This window comes from Amia ocellicauda, chromosome 4, assembly GCF_036373705.1.
Source record: "Amia ocellicauda isolate fAmiCal2 chromosome 4, fAmiCal2.hap1, whole genome shotgun sequence".
In the NCBI taxonomy this organism is placed as follows: Eukaryota; Metazoa; Chordata; class Actinopteri; order Amiiformes; family Amiidae; genus Amia; species Amia ocellicauda.
Genome location: NC_089853.1, coordinates 25,055,068 through 25,074,780, shown reverse-complemented (window position 1 = coordinate 25,074,780; position 19,713 = coordinate 25,055,068). Strand labels below are relative to the sequence as shown.

At 41.4% G+C, this 19,713-nt stretch overlaps 1 protein-coding gene across 3 annotated transcripts in view; it reads right to left on the bottom strand.

Moving 5' to 3' along the window:
• Positions 1-19,713, bottom strand: part of LOC136748108 (aggrecan core protein) — a 30,482-nt gene that overhangs the window by 5,740 nt on the left and 5,029 nt on the right. For 2 of the 3 annotated variants that reach the window (XM_066701587.1, XM_066701588.1), the window contains exons 2-17: positions 14,916-14,992; positions 14,007-14,390; positions 13,741-13,915; positions 13,039-13,166; positions 12,603-12,896; positions 11,932-12,324; positions 11,277-11,451; positions 10,889-11,016; positions 10,310-10,603; positions 9,868-9,936; positions 7,919-9,352; positions 7,278-7,385; positions 4,441-4,554; positions 2,985-3,143; positions 2,639-2,721; positions 1,689-1,833 (exon numbers count right to left, since the gene is read on the bottom strand). In XM_066701587.1, coding sequence (XP_066557684.1) covers positions 1,689-1,833; positions 2,639-2,721; positions 2,985-3,143; positions 4,441-4,554; positions 7,278-7,385; positions 7,919-9,352; positions 9,868-9,936; positions 10,310-10,603; positions 10,889-11,016; positions 11,277-11,451; positions 11,932-12,324; positions 12,603-12,896; positions 13,039-13,166; positions 13,741-13,915; positions 14,007-14,390; positions 14,916-14,985 — 4,153 coding nt within the window. In that variant the 5' untranslated portion in view covers positions 14,986-14,992. The remainder of the gene's footprint in view (positions 1-1,688; positions 1,834-2,638; positions 2,722-2,984; positions 3,144-4,440; positions 4,555-7,277; positions 7,386-7,918; positions 9,353-9,867; positions 9,937-10,309; positions 10,604-10,888; positions 11,017-11,276; positions 11,452-11,931; positions 12,325-12,602; positions 12,897-13,038; positions 13,167-13,740; positions 13,916-14,006; positions 14,391-14,915; positions 14,993-19,713) is intronic. The other variant, XM_066701589.1, reaches the window with a different exon arrangement.

Genomic DNA, 19,713 nt, shown 5'->3' with positions numbered 1-19,713 from the left:
AAATGCAATGTATATTTTAGCGATGGTGTTCAACTTTATTATACCTTTGGGTTAGATCCTTATATTTACGATAGTCAACTTTCAATTTTTTATTTTGTCACAACACTGCACAATGTTTCCTTTGCTTCTTAAAATTTGGGATATTAGATAATATACACTCACCTAAAGGATTATTAGGAACACCATACTAATACTGTGTTTGACCCCCTTTCGCTTTCAGAACTGCCTTATTCTACGTGGCATTGATTCAACAAGGTGCTGAAAGCATTCTTTAGAAATGTTGGCCCATATTGATAGGATAGCATCTTGCAGTTGATGGAGATTTTTGGGATGCACATCCAGGGCACGAAGCTCCCGTTCCACCACATCCCAAAGATGCTCTATTGGGTTGAGATCTGGTGACTGTGGGGGCCAGTTTAGTACAGTGAACTCATTGTCATGTTCAAGAAACAAATTTGAAATGATTCGACCTTTGTGACATGGTGCATTATCCTGCTGGAAGTAGCCATCAGAGGATGGGTACATGGTGGACATGGTCAGAAACAATGCTCAGGTAGGCCGTGGCATTTAAACGATGATTGGCACTAAGGGGCCTAAAGTGTGCCAAGAAAACATCCCCCACACCATTACACCACCACCACCAGCCTGCACAGTGGTAACAAGGCATGATGGATCCATGTTCTCATTCTGTTTACGCCAAAGTCTGACTCTACCATCTGAATGTCTCAACAGAAATCGAGACTCATCGGACCAGGCAACATTTTTCCAGTCTTCAACTGTCCAATTTTGGTGAGCTTGTGCAAATTGTAGCCTCTTTTTCCTATTTGTAGTGGAGATGAGTGGTACCCGGTGGGGTCTTCTGCTGTTGTAGCCCATCCGCCTCAAGGTTGTACGTGTTGTGGCTTCACAAATGCTTTGCTGCATACCTCGGTTGTAACGAGTGGTTATTTCAGTCAAAGTTGCTCTTCTATCAGCTTGAATCAGTCGGCCCATTCTCCTCTGACCTCTAGCATCAATAAGGCATTTTTCGTCCACAGGACTGCCGCATACTGGATGTTTTTCCCTTTTCACACCATTCTTTGTAAACCCTAGAAATGGTTGTGTATGAAAATCCCAGTAACTGAGCAGATTGTGAAATACTCAGAGCGGCCCGTCTGGCACCAACAACCATGCCACGCTCAAAATTGCTTAAATCACCTTTCTTTCCCATTCAGACATTCAGTTTGGAGTTCAGGAGATTGTCTTGACCAGGACCACACCCCTAAATGCATTGAAGCAACTGCCATGTGATTGGTTGGTTAGATAATTGCATTAATGAGAAATTGAACAGGTGTTCCTAATAATCCTTTAGGTGAGTGTATATACCTTCATGTTCACCCCATGTTGTTATCAGCATTTTAATTTTGTAATCCTCCCATGCAGCTTGCTTAACCAACACTTTTATTTACTCTTCGTTCTTCTGCCGTTGCATTGTCTCGCACACAACAGCAGAATCATACATGAAAGGATGCTGGCATGGCATGGTACTGACATGGCAGGGCACGGTATGGATTAGAACAAACATTGTGGAAACAACTCTACAACTTTCACAACAGTGACAACACCATGCCATTGTGGAAACGAGATACAATTGACATTCTATATGGGTGTGCCGAGGCCTTGCTTCGCCACTGCAGCTCTTTCCTTACTTGTTCCTTTCTTGCAGGTGAAGGGTAGGTGATAGTTACAGGGCACGTCATTCCACTGGCCATTCTCGTGCCAGATCATCACCACACAGTCCTCCGCTGTGTTGAAATAGTTATCTGGCTGGTTTGGTCTCCAGTTCTCATATTGCTGTTGTGGAGAAATTCAGACAAGCTTTACAATTGTTTTGATGACTTTACATGTTAACAAACAGGCAAAGGAGGTTTTTATTTACAGCCACTGTGTTGAATTATACATTATATAAATCATACATGAAATAAAGCTATGCATTACTACAAGTCATCTGAAAGCTAGCAAATTGAATACAGAACTCTCTAATTTAGGGTTGAGGGTTTTCCATGTAATTGTTTTTTAGATTAGGTAAAGATCCTGCACTGTGGAATTTTAATTTAAAACTATTTAAAAATGTGTTCCTTTCTAATAATTACTGGTATGGATCATCAAAATAGGTCTTACAAATGTAAACTAAACGAGACAATTGAGTTCATAAACAGGGTATAATTCATGTGAATGTGAGTGAGTGTGAGTGAATGAAATATTGATTTAAGAGTTATCTGTTCCTATTCAGATTTCTAGGCCTCTCCCTGGGTATCATCACCAGCACAGTCACAGTTTCCACCTGTTGGTGGCAGCAGTCAAGCTCGGGAGACTGGACACACATTCAATTTAAGAGAATTAAAGGCCGACTTGGAAGAATCTATTCAGACACAGGTTTCAATTAAAATTTGAATCTGTATGTCTCTTTTCTTTGCTCTGAAAGGAGTGAAAGGCTGTCTAATGGAAGTGTCTGGACTACCTCATGGAAGAAGCCCTGCTAGTATAAAGGGCTTTCTGCTCAGCTGGGATAGGCATGGACTGTTTAATAAGATTATTAGGCTACTATCAATCACTCAGCAGGAGAGGGTGCAGCCGAGAGCCACTGGCAAGAACTTACCAAGAAGGATCCATCAGACCAGCGGAAATCATTCTCCAATGTCCTGTCGTTCAGTCCGATCCACTGGTAGTTCTGTGCATTGTCTGTGGGCAGGGGAGGACAGTCACTGCCTCTGAAATGCCTGAGAGCAGACTTTTCTCTGCTTGCTAAATACACTTTGCTCCATTGTTCATATTCAGGTAAATTACCTTAGTAGGGTAAAGCTCTTCTAGATGAGAAACAAAGCTAGCTGCCCATCATGAAGGACAGAGGGAGAGAGACAAGTGAGTTTGCTCCATGTTGTCCATCCCATCTGCAGTTTTTTCGATTACCTACGGGTATCCAGTCTCTACTTTGTCATACTCACAGTTGATGAACTCTTGCTCCTCAGGGGTGATGATGCTGACCAGGTGGGAATCCAGCTCTCGGCAGTGCCGCTCAGCGTCCACCCAGGTCTCTCGCTCGGGGAAATGTCTATAACAGCTGCCCTGGAACTTCTGCCAGCCTTCCTCACAGCTCTGCACGTCTGCGACAACAGCAGGGAGGGGAGCGTCAGAGCGAAACCCCAGCTAGCATCAGGGGGTCTTAGGCTCGGAGGTGGGGGGTGGGGGTGAGGTGCTCAGATAAACTTGGGGAAAACAGGTTTTGTGATTAAAACAATAATGCACACTGAAAGTAACCCTTGACCTCATGACTTGAATTGATGTGAAGTGTTCGTTTGACCTAATGTTGACTCTCATTTCACTTCCCTGCTTATTTTTTAATAACTTTATAACCTTTTTTTATTCATTTATTTATGTTTTCCTAAGCCGGGACAGATTCCCCAGGCAAACATGTCAATGTTATTATTCCAAGGCATTCCACAGTGCAGTGTAAAAAACGAGATACCAAACAAGAAACCAAACACAACAATATCAGACCTGTATGACTACTGAACCCTACAGAAGTGTAAGAATATCAATAAGGCTTACGTCTTGATAAATCTCAGAAAATGACAGTCACCTACTTGCTGCCTACAAAGTTAGTTTAAATCAAAGGCACAGCCAGATAGCCAGGCTGGGTGAATACCTTCTGTTCCCCAATTTGCAGGAAGTTAAGACTTTTTAGACAAAAGCACTCTATCCACTGACTGGTTAATAGCAATGTTATACTGCAGTTCACCAAGCACCCATGAACAGTGTATAACATCAGGTGAAGAATTAGTAAATGTTCTTCAGATAGAGTGCTTTATCTACATGATAAGCCTTAAATTCACCACACCCCCGACGTCAAGATACATTTCCATCTCCACTTCATAAAGGACCTTTTCACCATTCTCAACCTTTGTGAAAATGATTGGTGCCAGCAAACAAGCAGTGCAAACAGACTGGTGCACACTAAGTGTTTACCTCACTCAACTGACCGCAAACCTATAAACAGCTGTTAATGGAGGACAAGAATAACTAATTTCAAAGGTAATTACGGGACACTAGAGTTACGCCTTTTTTTTTTTTTTTTACACATTTATGGGTATAATTTATTCCTTCATCACACCCAAACACAAAACTGCTTAACACAATGAGGACCTTAAATAACCAACAGGACACCTGGGGCTAAAACAGCAAACCTTATAAAATAAAAAAAAACAGCCACAGACAGAGTAAGCTTTGTAAGAGAGTAAAAAAACATCAACAGGAAAAACCAACGCTCAAACTGGAAACTGCAAACAACTTCCAGACCAGCAACCGAAGAAGCGATATGAGCATCTAATTTGTTTGTTTACTGGGAGGGGTGCTTGTTTTTTGAGAGGCAGTTAGTAACATTAGCTCAAGCTCCTGTCGTACCCATCTGACAGAGGTCCCCTCCATAGCTGGGAAGGCATAAGCATTTGTAAGAGTCGATACCATCGACGCAGGTAGCTCCATTGGCGCAGGGATTCGAGTGGCACTCATCAATGTCTGCAAAAAATGAAGGGTCCGCTGTTAGGATTCCTGCCGTGGACAGGACCCAGAGCAGATGCTGGTGCAGAGGCCAGGAGGGGGCTGTAGGGAGGACGGGCCTTTTATTGCAAATGTGCTGCCACAGCTGCTGCAACAGTTGTTATCCACCTATATTCAATGCATCTACAATTAATTCTAACCTAGGTCAGAACAATATACTGCATATTGTGTTGAAGAATGAGATGCCACCCACATCTTTATGCTGTTGATGGGTTTATTGGGCCATACTTAGAAGTCAAATCATGTTGAGAAACGGTGTAGATCTGAAGGTATCATATGATGAAACCTTGGATATGCAGTAATCAATCTGAATTATAATGCAGATTGTATGTGTGAGAGTTCTTTCACCCATACAATTTACAATATGTAATAGACTTTTAGTCAATGTAGTCCTCTACCCTACTTCAAAAAAATCACCTTTGGTGATAAAAGTTGGATCAACAACTTATTAGGCAGCAGCGAAGGATACACATTCAAAATAGAAGGTGAGAAACATGGATGATAGGATGAGCGCAGTTCTTATTATGCATGCTTTAGGAGAGAGAGTGAGGCAGGGAGTTAGGCTTGATGAAAGCAAAGGCTGTGGTGGCTGTTTCCACAAAACTGTCGGAGACAATGACAAAGAACACAACAAAGAAAGATCCAATTCTAAAGAAAAAGATCGTGGCGGACATGCCACACAACCTGCTATGCACAAACAACACAGGCAGTGACCATAAAACAAACAAAGGACAACACACATGACAACAAACAATAACACAAAGAAGAGGAAAACAACATGAGTAAATTCTCATTATGTCCACAGTTTCAAACATATCAAGGTCATGAAGATGTTGCATGGCCATCCCTAACCTACCTGCATGCTGTAAATGCCCCAGACATTACATCAAAGTATTTAAAAGTTTACAGTTTGAAAAAAAAACTAGTTATTTTTAAGTTTTTCGAGCCTCCATAACAGATCTTACCCTATGATGTAAGGAAAAGGAATTAAATAAGTATATATATATATATATATATACACTCACCTAAAGGATTATTAGGAACACCATACTAATACTGTGTTTGACCCCCTGTCGCCTTCAGAACTGCCTTAATTCTACGTGGCATTGATTCAACAAGGTGCTGAAAGCATTCTTTAGAAATGTTGGCCCATATTGATAGGATAGCATCTTGCAGTTGATGGAGATTTGTGGGATGCACATCCAGGGCACGAAGCTCCCGTTCCACCACATCCCAAAGATGCTCTATTGGGTTGAGATCTGGTGACTGTGGGGGCCAGTTTAGTACAGTGAACTCATTGTCATGTTCAAGAAACCAATTTGAAATGATTCGACCTTTGTGACATGGTGCATTATCCTGCTGGAAGTAACCATCAGAGGATAGGTACATGGTGGTCATAAAGGGATGGACATGGTCAGAAACAATGCTCAAGTAGGCCGTGGCATTTAAACGATGCCCAATTGGCACTAAGGGGCCTAAAGTGTGCCAAGAAAACATCCCCCACACCATTACACCACCACCAGCAGCCTGCACAGTGGTAACAAGGCATGATGGATCCATGTTCTCATTCTGTTTACGCCAAATTCTGACTCTACCATCTGAATGTCTCAACAGAAATCGAGACTCATCAGACCAGGCAACATTTTTCCAGTCTTCAACTGTCCAATTTTGGTGAGCTTGTGCAAATTGTAGCCTCTTTTTCCTATTTGTAGTGGAGATGAGTGGTACCCGGTGGGGTCTTCTACTGTTGTAGCCCATCCGCCTCAAGGTTGTACGTGTTGTGGCTTCACAAATGCTTTGCTGCATACCTCGGTTGTAACGAGTGGTTATTTCAGTCAAAGTTGCTCTTCTATCAGCTTGAATCAGTCGGCCCATTCTCCTCTGACCTCTAGCATCAACAAGGCATTTTCGCCCACAGGACTGCCGCATACTAGATGTTTTTCCCTTTTCACACCATTCTTTGTAAACCCTAGAAATGGTTGTGCGAGAAAATCCCAGTAACTGAGCAGATTGTGAAATACTCAGACTGGCCCTTCTGGCACCAAAATCCATGCCACGCTCAAAATTGCTTAAATCACCTTTCTTTCCCATTCAGACATTCAGTTTGGAGTTCAGGAGATTGTCTTGACCAGGACCACGCCCCTAAATGCATTGAAGCAACTGCCATGTGATTGGTTGGTTAGATAATTGCATTAATGAGAAATTGAACAGGTGTTCCTAATAATCCTTTAGGTGAGTGTATATATATATATATATATATATATATATATATACTTCTTCAAGAGGTAATTGCTTATGGTACCTCTCTAATAAAATGAATAGCTTCACACACTCAGATCAAAACTAAAGACTGCTACGCAACAAACAAACAGAATCAGAGAGTTCATCAATCATAGGAATATCAAAACTACATAACATGCAAATGACAGAAAGCCTTACACAATGCAATGTCAGTCATATGCCATGCTACCTCCAAATGCATAGACCAAAAACAGCAAACCAAAAACAAAAGCTCATCTTTCTGTGATGCATATATTTCAGATATAATTTAACTAATTTGGCCATCTTGTGTATATATATACAAATTCTGGTGTGTGTGGGGGGAAGTTTTAATTACAGTCTTCATCGCTCCAAAGTAAAAGCCTTATTCCAAACAATAAGAACCCAGTGCTACAACTCACCCATCTGGCAGCTGTCTCCGCTCAGGCCAGGTGGGCAGTGACAGAATCCAATGCCATCACGCACAGAGCACGATCCCTCACCACACGGGTTGGGTTCACATGGGTCAGCTGAGAAAAAAATGCAGGGTCAGTCTAGACAGTTTAGTGGTATCACAGGTTGCACAGCCCTTTCCTCACAGCATCCATGTTCTTTAACCAGTGTTCAACTCAAAGACTCCCTTCTTCACTCTGGCTTGGAGGCCGCTCTCGGTTATAGCACTATCTAACTAATGACATGAGCTAATAACATTTACTTCCAGTCAATAACTACATCACTGGAACTCACTTCCAACAGCAGAAGACTGCTTGTGGAAATATGTATTTATGCATGTGTGTTTAATATTTTATGCTGAGCAAAGTTAAATTGTTGTGTCGTTCAAATGACATGTCCTGGTACATTTTACAAACAGAAAATATTAATGAATTTAAGTGGCTCTGAAGAAGGCTGGACACATAGAACCTGAAACTCTTGAATTGTTATAAACACACAACAGATACACACACAGAAATGCAATGTTATACTCTCTATATTAAATTATGCCATTTTCTACATTGGATGCAATATTCAGAAATTAAACTTAAAAATAAAGCGGATGGCATACCATGTACTAGAACAGGCTCTTCCATGACTGATGGTGTATGCAGGGCAATTGCAGGTGCAGTGGTCACTGCAACTGGCACAGGAGGAGTGATGAATATGTTTTGAGAGGCGTGTTCTGTTTCAGAGAGAGCCTCCAGTGGCCCTACTGCGCTACTTGTAAGTTCATGATCTGCAGAGCCAGAGGACAGGACAACTGTGGGTAAATCACCTGAAGGTATTCCTGATAGATCTCCACTGATGTCCACTGCACCAGAGTGCTCCCACATCGCTGATGTAAGTGACCCCTCTCCGCTAAGCTCCATGCTCAGTGTTGGCTGGATGGAAACTTCTACTAACTCGTCATTGTTAAGGAAAGGGAAGGCCCCACTGGCAGATTCTCCTGAGGAGTCTCCAGAAATTAACCCAGATGCGCTGCTGATACCTAGACCAGATGCACCAGAGGGATATCCACTTGCGCCAGATGCAAATTCAAGGATTTCTGCGGATCCTTCTACTACTTCTTCCTCAGTCATAGGTTTCGGTGTACCCTCTGTGTAACCAGGGTCCACAAAGGTCACTCCCAGGAATCCAGATCCACTGATGTCAGGGATTCCAGATGCTGACCCACTGGGACCAGATCCACTGTCAAAGCCACTTATCCCAGAGGGTAATCCGAATAGATCTCCTGAACCACTGAACTCAAACCGTTCACCTGTGTGCTCCATAACAGGCCTCGTTGTGGGAGGTAGTTCTATATCTTCTTCTGGTACCAGGATAATTGCTGAGAAATCAGCACTGCTATCAAAGTCTCCTGATAAGCCACTGAAATCCGCTGAAGTTAAGCCAATTCCTGATGGCTGCCCACTGAATCCAGAAAGGTCCCCACTTGTGCTTGCAAACCCAGACTCTCCTGAAAGGTCCCCACTTCCCGAAATTCCAGAACCACTAAACATCACGTCAGATGCAGAGCCGCATTCCACAAAGAGTCCACTGCTATCAGGAAATCCAGATATGTGTCCAGAAAAGTCCCCACTAAAGGCACTAGTAGACCCTGCACTAAAGTCTCCAGACCCACTTCCTGAAATGATTAAAATTCCAGAAGGTCCTTCTACAAATTCTTCTCCAGAGGTGCCACTAGACACAGATCCCTCACCAGATGGTCCTATTCCACTTGGTAAATAGGTCACTGGGGTATTTGTGATATCCCCGCTGATCCCAGATGCTGATGCTCCACTCTCCCCACTTGCACTTCCACTAGGAATTCCACTAGGCAACTCAGGACACCCAGTGGACATCTCAGCACTCCCACTTGACACCTCAGCACACCCACTGAGCATCTCACTCCCACTGGGAATCTCAGTACTTGCTGAGCCAATACCTGAGAATCCAGAAGGCAACCCGGCAGAACCAGAGCTACTTACTTCCACAGAGATGGGAGGAGCAATGGAGGAGATTACTGTAATGTAATAAGAGACAGAGAGAGGGAGAAAGAAGCAAAAATTAAATTAAATCCATGGTTTATATTGAAGAAATGAACAGAATATGAATAGAATAGCAACGGATGTCTTAGATGGCTTCACCCTTCACTCCTAAACCATGGAAAGACAAAGTTTTGATTATGGACAAGCAATATGGGATAGTGTAATTATAAATTAATCCAATATAACTTTTACATAATAATGGGTATTTGTTATAAAGGGTTTAGGTGGGGATGCTGTTACTACAAGACAATAAAAACCTTATAGCAGTGGATTGAATTTCAATTTACATATCTCAAGTGCTTTTTTTGAAACAGACTGGATACACTTTACAATGCATTCAATAATGCATAGTTCAGTTTACAAAATAGAAAAACACAGTGATCAAATGCACAGCTTTCATAAAAGTGTTACTTTTAAATTAATGGAAAATCTGAACAATTAAAATATGTTAAACAATAGAGGTGAAAATGAGATTAAAGCTATTTGTTACCAGGCCTCTCTGTATCATTAATCCATGGTTCAATCTCTGTGAAGTTCAGTCCAGTTGCATTAAGATCAGCTAGAAGACAGAAATAAATATTATTATCTTCCTTTCCCCTGCATGAAGAGTATATACATTTTTTTCAAAAGTATTCAAAAGTATTGATAAATAAATATTGTTGATTAAACACTTTGTTCAAACAATTATATCTATTCAGAGATTGATAGAAACAAATTTTGTCAAGAGAAAACTGTAATGATTAAATTAACTGAACTGACACTATACTGCCTAATTTAACTTTCCAATGGCTTGGGTCAACCCATTTGATACTCAGTTCCCAGCTCTTGAGATTTAAAGTGCACACTGAAACCTGCTAGGTTTGCATCCATCCAGGATCATAGTTGTTTACTCTTTCTCTAGAATGATGGTGCAAAGAGAAAATGATGCTCACCCCGGTAGCAGTAGGCGTCGTATTTGGAGGACAAATCAGGGTAGCCAGTTTGGTTGGGGAAGAGATAAACAGTGTGAACCCCGGCTTTCCCACCACCACACTGCGGCCTGGGGTCGGTGATTGGGTAACGGACACTGCGGTCAGCCAGCCAGCCAGCCCGGCATTTGTCCAGGCCCTGTCCCCATGCAGCATACAGATCCCCAGTGGAGGCCAGGGTGGCGTTCTGCTCACGGCAGTAGGACATGGCTTCATCATAGGTGAACTTCTCTGGTGAACTAACATGGAACACTTCACCTGCAACACAGAGAACAACATGGGTGTGATTGTAGGTCTACTGTTTGCAAATGTTCCTTGACACTACCTTGTTTCTACACATCATCGGATAACACAGCATTATACCGCAGTCGATATATTCAGCAAGAAAACTATAGAAACCAGAATGCTTTGGTCTACAAATGCTTGACAGAGGACGTTTACACCTTATTGCTTTTACTCTAAGCCCCCTTGAATGTCGGTAAAAGCAGAAAGCTCATACACAATCATTTTTGCAAGTGCACAGAGTGATTAAAGATCTCTTACCCATCAGTCCATCAACATGACAGTACACATCATACAGCTCAGTGGCCGGCCGCACGCCATAGTTTCTCACACCAGGGAGCCCGTTCATATCCCCAAGGCATTGGTCTCGTGGAGTAACAATTGGATACCTTTTTATAAAAATAAAACAAAGATATGAAATTTAAAACAAACAGACGTTTTTCTGGCAAAACACTTGCAACCTTCCTGGCATCAGATTTAAGAGAAAGGCATTATTGTGTATGTGTGCCTGTTACACACTCCTCGCAGCCCTGAGTGTATAAATCTCTTTTGCTACTGTCTCTCAATTGGCCAGTCCTGACGAAGGGTTGAATCTCAGGGTTTTTAACACAAATTGGGGTGCCTGCTGGGAGGTTAGCAGAGTCATTACCTAACAGACTGGTCCAGAAGCCAGCCTGCATCGCACTGGTGGTACCCTCTCTCGAAGGCTGCTTGGAGCTGCTGTGGGGTGGCAATGATGGCACCAATGCTCTGACAGGCCAGCTGAGCCTCTACGAAGGTCAGGGAGTATCGTCTGGATTCCACCCGGTAGTGAAATACAATGCCTGGTGGAACAGCAATCAGTCAATCAACCAGTCTGTATATTCCTGACTGTCCGTCTTAACATACCTCTTAATTCAGGGGACTGTGAATATACAGCATATTTAAATAATGAATTGGTGTACTTAGCTCTCAACCACTGCAGGCTACAATATAATAGATTGGGAACTAAAAATACTTTTACACCTAAAAATTGAGCCCTCCTTGCCACATTCAATAGAACTGAACATTTTTGTTTGTGTATGTGATTTCCATAATGAAAGCTTTTGTTAACTAAATAGCACCACCTAGTGATTATATTTCTCCCACTGCCATTCACATGAACACACCTCACATTGAAAAAAGTAATGCAAAAGTATTCAGATAAAACCTTGAATGCCCTCTATAGAGCAAACACGATTTGCCTAAAGATGCAGAACTGTTATGATCCCACAATCTCGGTAAAGTTTCCCATCTAGTGCTCTGGTGCAGTGCGGGGGGCTCACCTGTGGGAGAGAGCTCCGTTGGCTTTGTGACTTCTTTGCCCGCATCAGGTGGGGCAGTGCCCATGGGGATGAACTCTTCAACTACTTCAGTTGCATTTATGAATAAATCCTCTTCAGTGACTGCAGGGGGAGGAGACAGGGGCAGGTCTGTGACATTCTCCTCAGGGTAGATTAATTCGGGAATGATACTGTAGGGGAAGTCAGTGCCGGTGAAGTTCATGGGCTCCTGTGTGACCACCTCCCCTAAAACCTCACTCTCTTTAGTGGTGTTTCTGAAGAAGACCTCAGGGCCTTCTGTGAAGGTTGCCACACTCTGCAGGGTTCCCAGTTCTGTAGTTGCTGTCTCGAACTCTGTGTAGTCAACCGTTGTCAAAGCAGAACTTTCGATGTCCTCTGGAAACACGAGAGACACAAGTGAGAACACTGACTCGGGGAGGAAAAATGAAGAGGGCAGAGAGGTCTTGATGTATTGTAGACATTTAAAACTAATATACAAAACTGCTTAATATCACATACAGATACATATTGGACCAACTCAGTTCACACCAGTTTTTTCAAAGAAGAAAGAAGAGCGTGCATAATATTCCTGATACTTCTTAAAAACACTGCTCTGTTGGCACTGATTTTTATTGGGTAAAGAATAATTCTACCATCCAGTCTGATGTACTCACCTTGGAAGCAGATGGCATCATAGCGGGAGTCAGGGTAGGGGTAGCCGGTCTGGTTCAGGTAGAGGTAGACAGTGCGCACTCCCACAAGGTTCCCCCCACAGTTGGGCCTGGCGATGGAGATTGGGTAGCGGACACTCCTGTCTGCAAGCCAGCCAGCACTGCACACATCCATGCCTTTCTGCCAGGCCAAGTACAGCTGCCCAGTGGTGGCAAGCTGAGCGCCCAGTTTCATACATTGCTCTTCTGCTTCCACAAAGGAGAATTTGTCTAGAGAGGTGGAGTAGAAAACCCTGCCTGCAAACACAGGAACAATGGACAGCCATGAATCACAAAAACAGCATCATACAATGTGTGGCGAATGTCTCTAATGTTAAACCAGTAATCTATGGCAACTGTATAGTCAGTCTAGCCCCCAAACAGTGAAATCTGTTTATACCTGACATCCTCTGGGCGAAACAGTACACATCATACGTCTCATTGACATCTCGCACCCCATAGGTACGGACACCAGGAAACTCATCCTTGTCACCATAGCAACCCTCCCGTGGACTGTGAATGGGGTACCTTGGATACAGGATAGATCACACTTACAGAATCAGCAAACTCTCCAGTAGCATTAGGACAGCAGAGTATAATGTTGGTTTTTATCTGGATACATAAAACACTTCATAACTTACATAAGAGTAAAATCTAAAATTCTACAATTACTGATCATGCTTTGACCCTTATAACAGTTTTATTGTCTGCCTTAAAAAGGATATTTATTTTCATGGAGGGAAGAAGGATGAAAGAAAGAAAGGGCTGCTGGGTAAAAGACAGACTTGGCAGGGTTGTCTGTATTTAGATCATTCATGACACATATTCGAACACTCTGGAAAGACAGTTAGAACAAAAAGAATGCACTCAAAAGAAATCACACCTCAAATTGCATAATGCAACAATTGTATCAAATGCTTCCTCTTGGTTTTCAGAAGGTTGCTTTAAAAACAAGAAGTAGGAAAAGAAAATGAAGAAATGAAAGCATCTACTTTCCTTTATGGAAGCTATACATTTCAATATGAGAAGCACATCTCAATGCAACCTGTGCTGTGTTTTGCTCTAGAACAATCGAGAGAGAGGGATTCGAGGCTGAGCTGACCTGACAGTTTGGTCAGCCAGCCAGCCAGCATCACACTGATGGAAGCCGTCATCGTAGGCCGCATGCAGCTGCTGTGGGGTGGCGATGACGGCACTGTTCTGGACACAGGCAGCCTTGGCCTTCTCGTAAGTCAAGGTGTAGCGAGTTGAGATTGCACGGTAGTGGAACACAATACCTGTGCAGGGGTGAGGAATTGGGTAACGTGAGCTTTCAGTAAAACAACCAGATTAGCTGGGCATCTTCACTGCATTGTTCTTCTTACATACCTTGTACCTGGACCTCAATGGTGTCCTGGATATCCTCTATGCCGTGCATGACCTCACAGCGGTAGGTGCCGGAGTCTCTGTGTGCCAGGTCTGTGATCAACATGGTGGCATCTGTGGGCACTAGGGGGTAGTTGACCATGGTGACCCTGTCCATGTACTCGGAGGTGACTCGCACCTTGCCGTCTGTAGCCACCAAGATGACGGACTCGCCATCCTTGGTGATGTGACTCCACTTGATGCGGGGGGCCAGGGGGGCAGCTGTGGGGGCGCCAGGGTCGTGGGGGGTGCTGTCCAGGAAGTAGCAGGGCACGGCCAGTGAGCCACCCAACAGGGGTTGTAGTGGAGACTGTGCAGGGACACTGACGCTCAGTGCACTCTCAGAGTCTATGGGACACAACCACTGGAGTCAGGAAGCTGACATATAGCTATTCTGAACTTACTTGCTAAAAAACAGGACTGGAGAGGCTGTTTCACATATTTCACAGGAAGCCATTAATCATAATCATAATACATGTAAATAGTAGTACTTTACAAAAAGGTTCCTCATGAATTAAGATATTAATATCATAGGATTTAAACATCAGTACATCATGAACATCATCTGAGTTGTGATGTTGAACACATGAACCCGCACTTACCCTAACCCTAACCCTGTTATATATGTGATTAACATAAGAACTCAGATGAAGTGCATGACATATTCATGTGTTTATCCTGTGGTATTTATATATTAATTAATGAGGAATCACGGTACATAAGTGTAACCATGTAAATTATATTATAAAATTAATATAAAAATCATAGAGCTTGAAAAAAACAAATATCTAAATCCATAAAACATTACAACACAGACATCTAATTAAAGCCTGATTCAAAAGCCTTTTAAGAAAACACATTGTAATTACTCACCTGACAGTTCGACAGAGATTGATGCTGCGATGACACGCAAACACGCAAACACTAGAAGCAAAGTGGTCATCGTTTACCTGTAAAACAGAGAAACAGTCTAAGGTAATGGAATCACATCCAGAAAATGTAAACTTTAGTGTGTGCTTTCTTTGTAGAATGTTACATTTAATAAGGTGAGCAATGACATACAGTTAAGTTTGTGACAATTAAAATCTGAAAAATCTGAAAGGTTTGTATAATAAAAGGGAAATGTTACTACATTTCTTTAAAAAAAACTTGAAAACAAAATGGATTCATACATGATTTTCTTCATGTTTTATCAGCTGCATTAAAATGTCCCTATTACAAGCAGTTTTACAAACTGGCCCTTTCTGATGTAAAAACAGATGTTTACTGATGTAGCATTGCCAGGTTCATGCTTAGCTGTGTTATATAGCTGTCTTTAACATACCAGTGTGCCAGTGCCCACAGCTTTAAGGGTAGTAAAACCTGCTGCATACAGAAATGACCTGGGAGGTCTCTTGAACCTTTCACTCTCTTTCTCCATATATATATATATATATATATATATATATATATATATATATATATATATATATATACAGCACCTTGCAAAAGTATTCATACCCCTGACCAATTCTGAATACTGAATTACATTTTTTTAAAATCAAAATACATAAGGTGACATTGATTTTATGTTGGGAAATAAACTAAATGAAAGTAGAATATGAAACAGAACAAGATTTCAATGTACCATTTGTAATGAAATAATATATGGAAAATAAGAGCGATTAACTAGATGGTGAAAACCCATATTAGTTTTCTTTCTTCATGGTTATAACAGAAGGGGTCTCAGAATGTAAATTATATTTCCTTTTCCTTTTTTAAATTCACATTCAGCAATCCCAATATTGCTTTGATTTTCTTCACTTGTGAATATTACAGTAAATATTTAAAAGAAACATCTCTTCTTTGGCTGAATATGATTGAACATGTATGAGACCTCTGTGCCAGAGACCACTGTGCATTTTTGTTTTCTTTTAGTAGAGAGCGCTTACACAGCTACTGTTCTAACTGTACTGTAAAGGTCCTTGGCTACAGCTCATATTTGATCATATTTAATTATGTGTTTTCTGGCTAGAGGTATAGAGGACAATTGGCTGTTCTTTGTCTACATACAAGGGGCTCCATTATAACAGAAAATAAATTACTGTGTATTAAAATCTGTAAGAACTCTCGCTTTTTCCAGCCAGCTTAATATTCAAAGTTAAATGGCTGTTGCTGTTTTTCCTGTCAAGGGAATTCCCAGCATGTGAAAATGTGAGTGCACTAATTGCTCTTTACTGTGTGTATAAATTATAGGAAAGCTTCTTACAATACCTCAGGATACCCCAATTGTGTGATGAACATTTACACATCTGTCTTCCTCAGTATTAAATGAGCAATCCAGTGACATATGGCAGCTATTAACACAAACATATACAGTATATATGTATTGAAGCTCAAGAGCTTGAAAGAGTAACCTGAGATAATCCAATACGTCATAATAAGGAAAAACTTTGTGAAAGGGCCCTTATAAAACTTTCTCAGGCTGCACGCCAATCTAGTTAGTTAGAGTGAGATCTCTAATCACCCTACTGCACAAGTCTCTCAGCTCAATATTAAACCACAATGATTTCTGTTTAGCTAATCTGTCAGGGCCAATTATTTCAGATCTAAAATCAAACAAGTTTGAAACCAATATGTACTGCCCTTGGACACGGGTAGCCGAAATTGTAGAAACTCCAACTGCAACAGTAACATGGAAAGTCTTGACACACAAAGGTATAATCACACTCTGTCTCATGCTCAGTTATAGTTTCATCATACATTTCCTTCTGGAACTTGTAGAAATAAAGCATGCCTCCACACGATCAAGAATATGTTTGAATGTTTCCACTACTCAATGTAGCTGTTTACAATATCGGACCACTCAAGATTATTATTTTTTGCTTGCTGATTTGATTAATATATTTGGCCCTGGGAGAACAAAATTCAAACATCATCATTCATCAGCAAGATGGTATGGTTCATGTGCCCAGAACACAACTTGCCTTGTGGATTAAAGAAATGTAAAAAGGTACTGCCCCCCATTTATGTATTTAAACCTGTGGCTATGAGGTTATAATAACAAATACAGAATGAACCCCTATCCATGCCTGATCTTGCAGTACTAGCCTTGTTCTGGAAATGGGCATCATTACAATTCCATTCTGAGGGGTCAGCAGTCATACATACAGGTTTTAATACCTGTGAAATAAGCGCAAACGCGTAAGAAACTAATTGAATAGGCTCTGAGACAAAGCATCATTAAAAAGTGAGAGCTAGAGCAGTAAAGCACACTAACTCACAGAATGCAGACTGGTAAATGTGTCTGCTCAATGGCTTAATAAACAGCCTCTTGGCACAAAACAGTGCAGTGTTCAGTCCCAGTGGTAACAGAGGGTAATGGCGAGAAAGTGAATGAGAGCGAATCTAAGAGATATTTTTGAGTGAAATAGAGAGCGAGAGAGAGAGAGAGGAAGAGAGGGAGAGATGAGATACGCACTCATTCCCTCACAAACAAACTGCCTCTTCTGCACTGTTAACAAGGAACCACTCAGTCTCACTTTTTTTTTTCTAAATAAATGTTAGTTACTGCCATTTCGTTGAAGCTTGTTTGAAGCCCTCCCCTCACTTCTCCTGGGACACTATGTGAGAGAGCTGGCACATACATTTCAGCATATTGCCCAGTACAACCCAACAGACCTCTTTTATTGGCAGAGCAAAGGGGGCAATCTGGCGCCAACATGTGGTTTGTTGTTGACCAACAGGGACTCAATTGAAATTCCAGCGCTCTGGCAGAAAATTCACTAAGAGAAGCCAAATGTCACCTGAGGTAATCGTCCCTCTGGCCTTAGGAAGGCATCTAGCCCCCATTTTTTTCTGATTATATTAATTAAAACAGGTTTTTGAACTGCTAAAAACAACCATTAGAAACTAAAAGAAAGAGATATTTGTTTTTTATATGTAATCCTAACATGTCACATGAACAATTATGTCACTTTTATTTTACCTGGGTTATATAGGGAGGAAAGGAATGAAGAATTAGAAATTGACAAGAAGAAGTGGTGTTATAGCTCTGTAATGGAGCAAGGCCATATTTCTTAGGGGGTTTATGCAGTACCACCTATCATAATGCTCCTCAATCTTTTTTTCTTAGTTTGGGAGAATACATTTGTATTTGTACTGTATTTTCCAATGTACTTATATGAGAATATTATTTGTATTTGTATTTCATTTGCACTTTGGGTTTATAAGTTTTGTGATTTTTATGTAAAAAATATTGATTTGTTTCATTGGTAATGTGTGTCAAACATTGTCTTTTCTTCCCTTATGTTGAGAGGGAGGGGCCATTGAAATAAAAGCTGGATAAAAGGGTATAAAAGCAGGATGAATGTGGTTAGTTGAGGGAGCTGGCTATCAGAGTGCTGGTTATACTATAAATATTTATTTATTTATTTGTTCTATCAATGATCTTAAAACTTGAATGAAGACATTGATCAGTTTGTTCTGTTTTTGCTATAACCAACACCAAATAAATGCTGTTTTGTATTACACTTTGCTGCCTTCCCACCTTCATAACACCTTGCTGCATGCTCTAACACAAACTTAAATGGTAGTGAAAGCAAAAAGAAACAAATATATAATAGTTACAGTTTGCAGAGATTTGTATAAATTACTTGTCCAGTCCCACCTCATATCTATACCAAACTGTGCATCTTCCAAACACTAACCTCGTTCTTTCAACCCAGAATGGAACCTCCTATATATTCATACACAACAGACTCCATTGCATTCCAGAGGACTTCCTGGTACCTCATAGAGCTTTTAGTATAAAATGTAAATCATATTGCTGACTGTTCTGTTAATCTGCTGTAATACATTATTATGATCTGTGGTAATAATAGGTTTAAGGTTAAAAAAAGAAATTTCTCACTCACTAACAAACATACCTGAGCTCTTTGTTCTTACATCAGGGTAAACATACTAGCCAGTGTTCCAACTGATACAACAAGACCATATCCTAGTGCCGGAAGTGCAATTTTCTGTTGAAATGCTTTACAGAGGTTTTCTAATTAAGGTATTTTCCCTGCTACAGCTAAACAGCCAAGAGCATGCGGCATATGACTCTCTGCTGTTGAACGCCAGCTGTTTTTCACATGGCTGATCTAAAACCCATGTTCAATCACAGACACACTAGCAGTTCACCAAGCACAGCAGTTCGCTAAGAATTCATGCATTGTCCCACATCTGCCCTCTGCTTCTCCACGTAGGGCCCGCAAATCATGGAGCTTCAATATTTGCTCATCTGACTCAGCTCAGACATTAAAGAAGACTTCAATTTGGATTGTAGAGCAAACATGCCCCCCAGCCCGGCCTCCAGGAGTCATACCTGGCACCAACACGCCAGATCACGGTGAGGGGAGGCTGCGACTGGTAGAATGCGGGAACGTCCTTCCCACTACTTTAAGCATCCTTCAAGCATTAGAATTGTCAGCATGGAACTCATATTAAAAAGATGCCTGGACAATTATTTTGGATTTACAGGAAGTGCTGCTTAAATATTCATCAAACATATATCTATGCCTATGGCCACTTTTATTATTAAATGATGCAAGGCCGGTGCCATGTAGCAGGCAAGAAGGAAGCAATAGGACTGACTGATTATTGTTGTTTAATGAGAAGTCTGCAAATGAATCGGGAACATAAACACCGC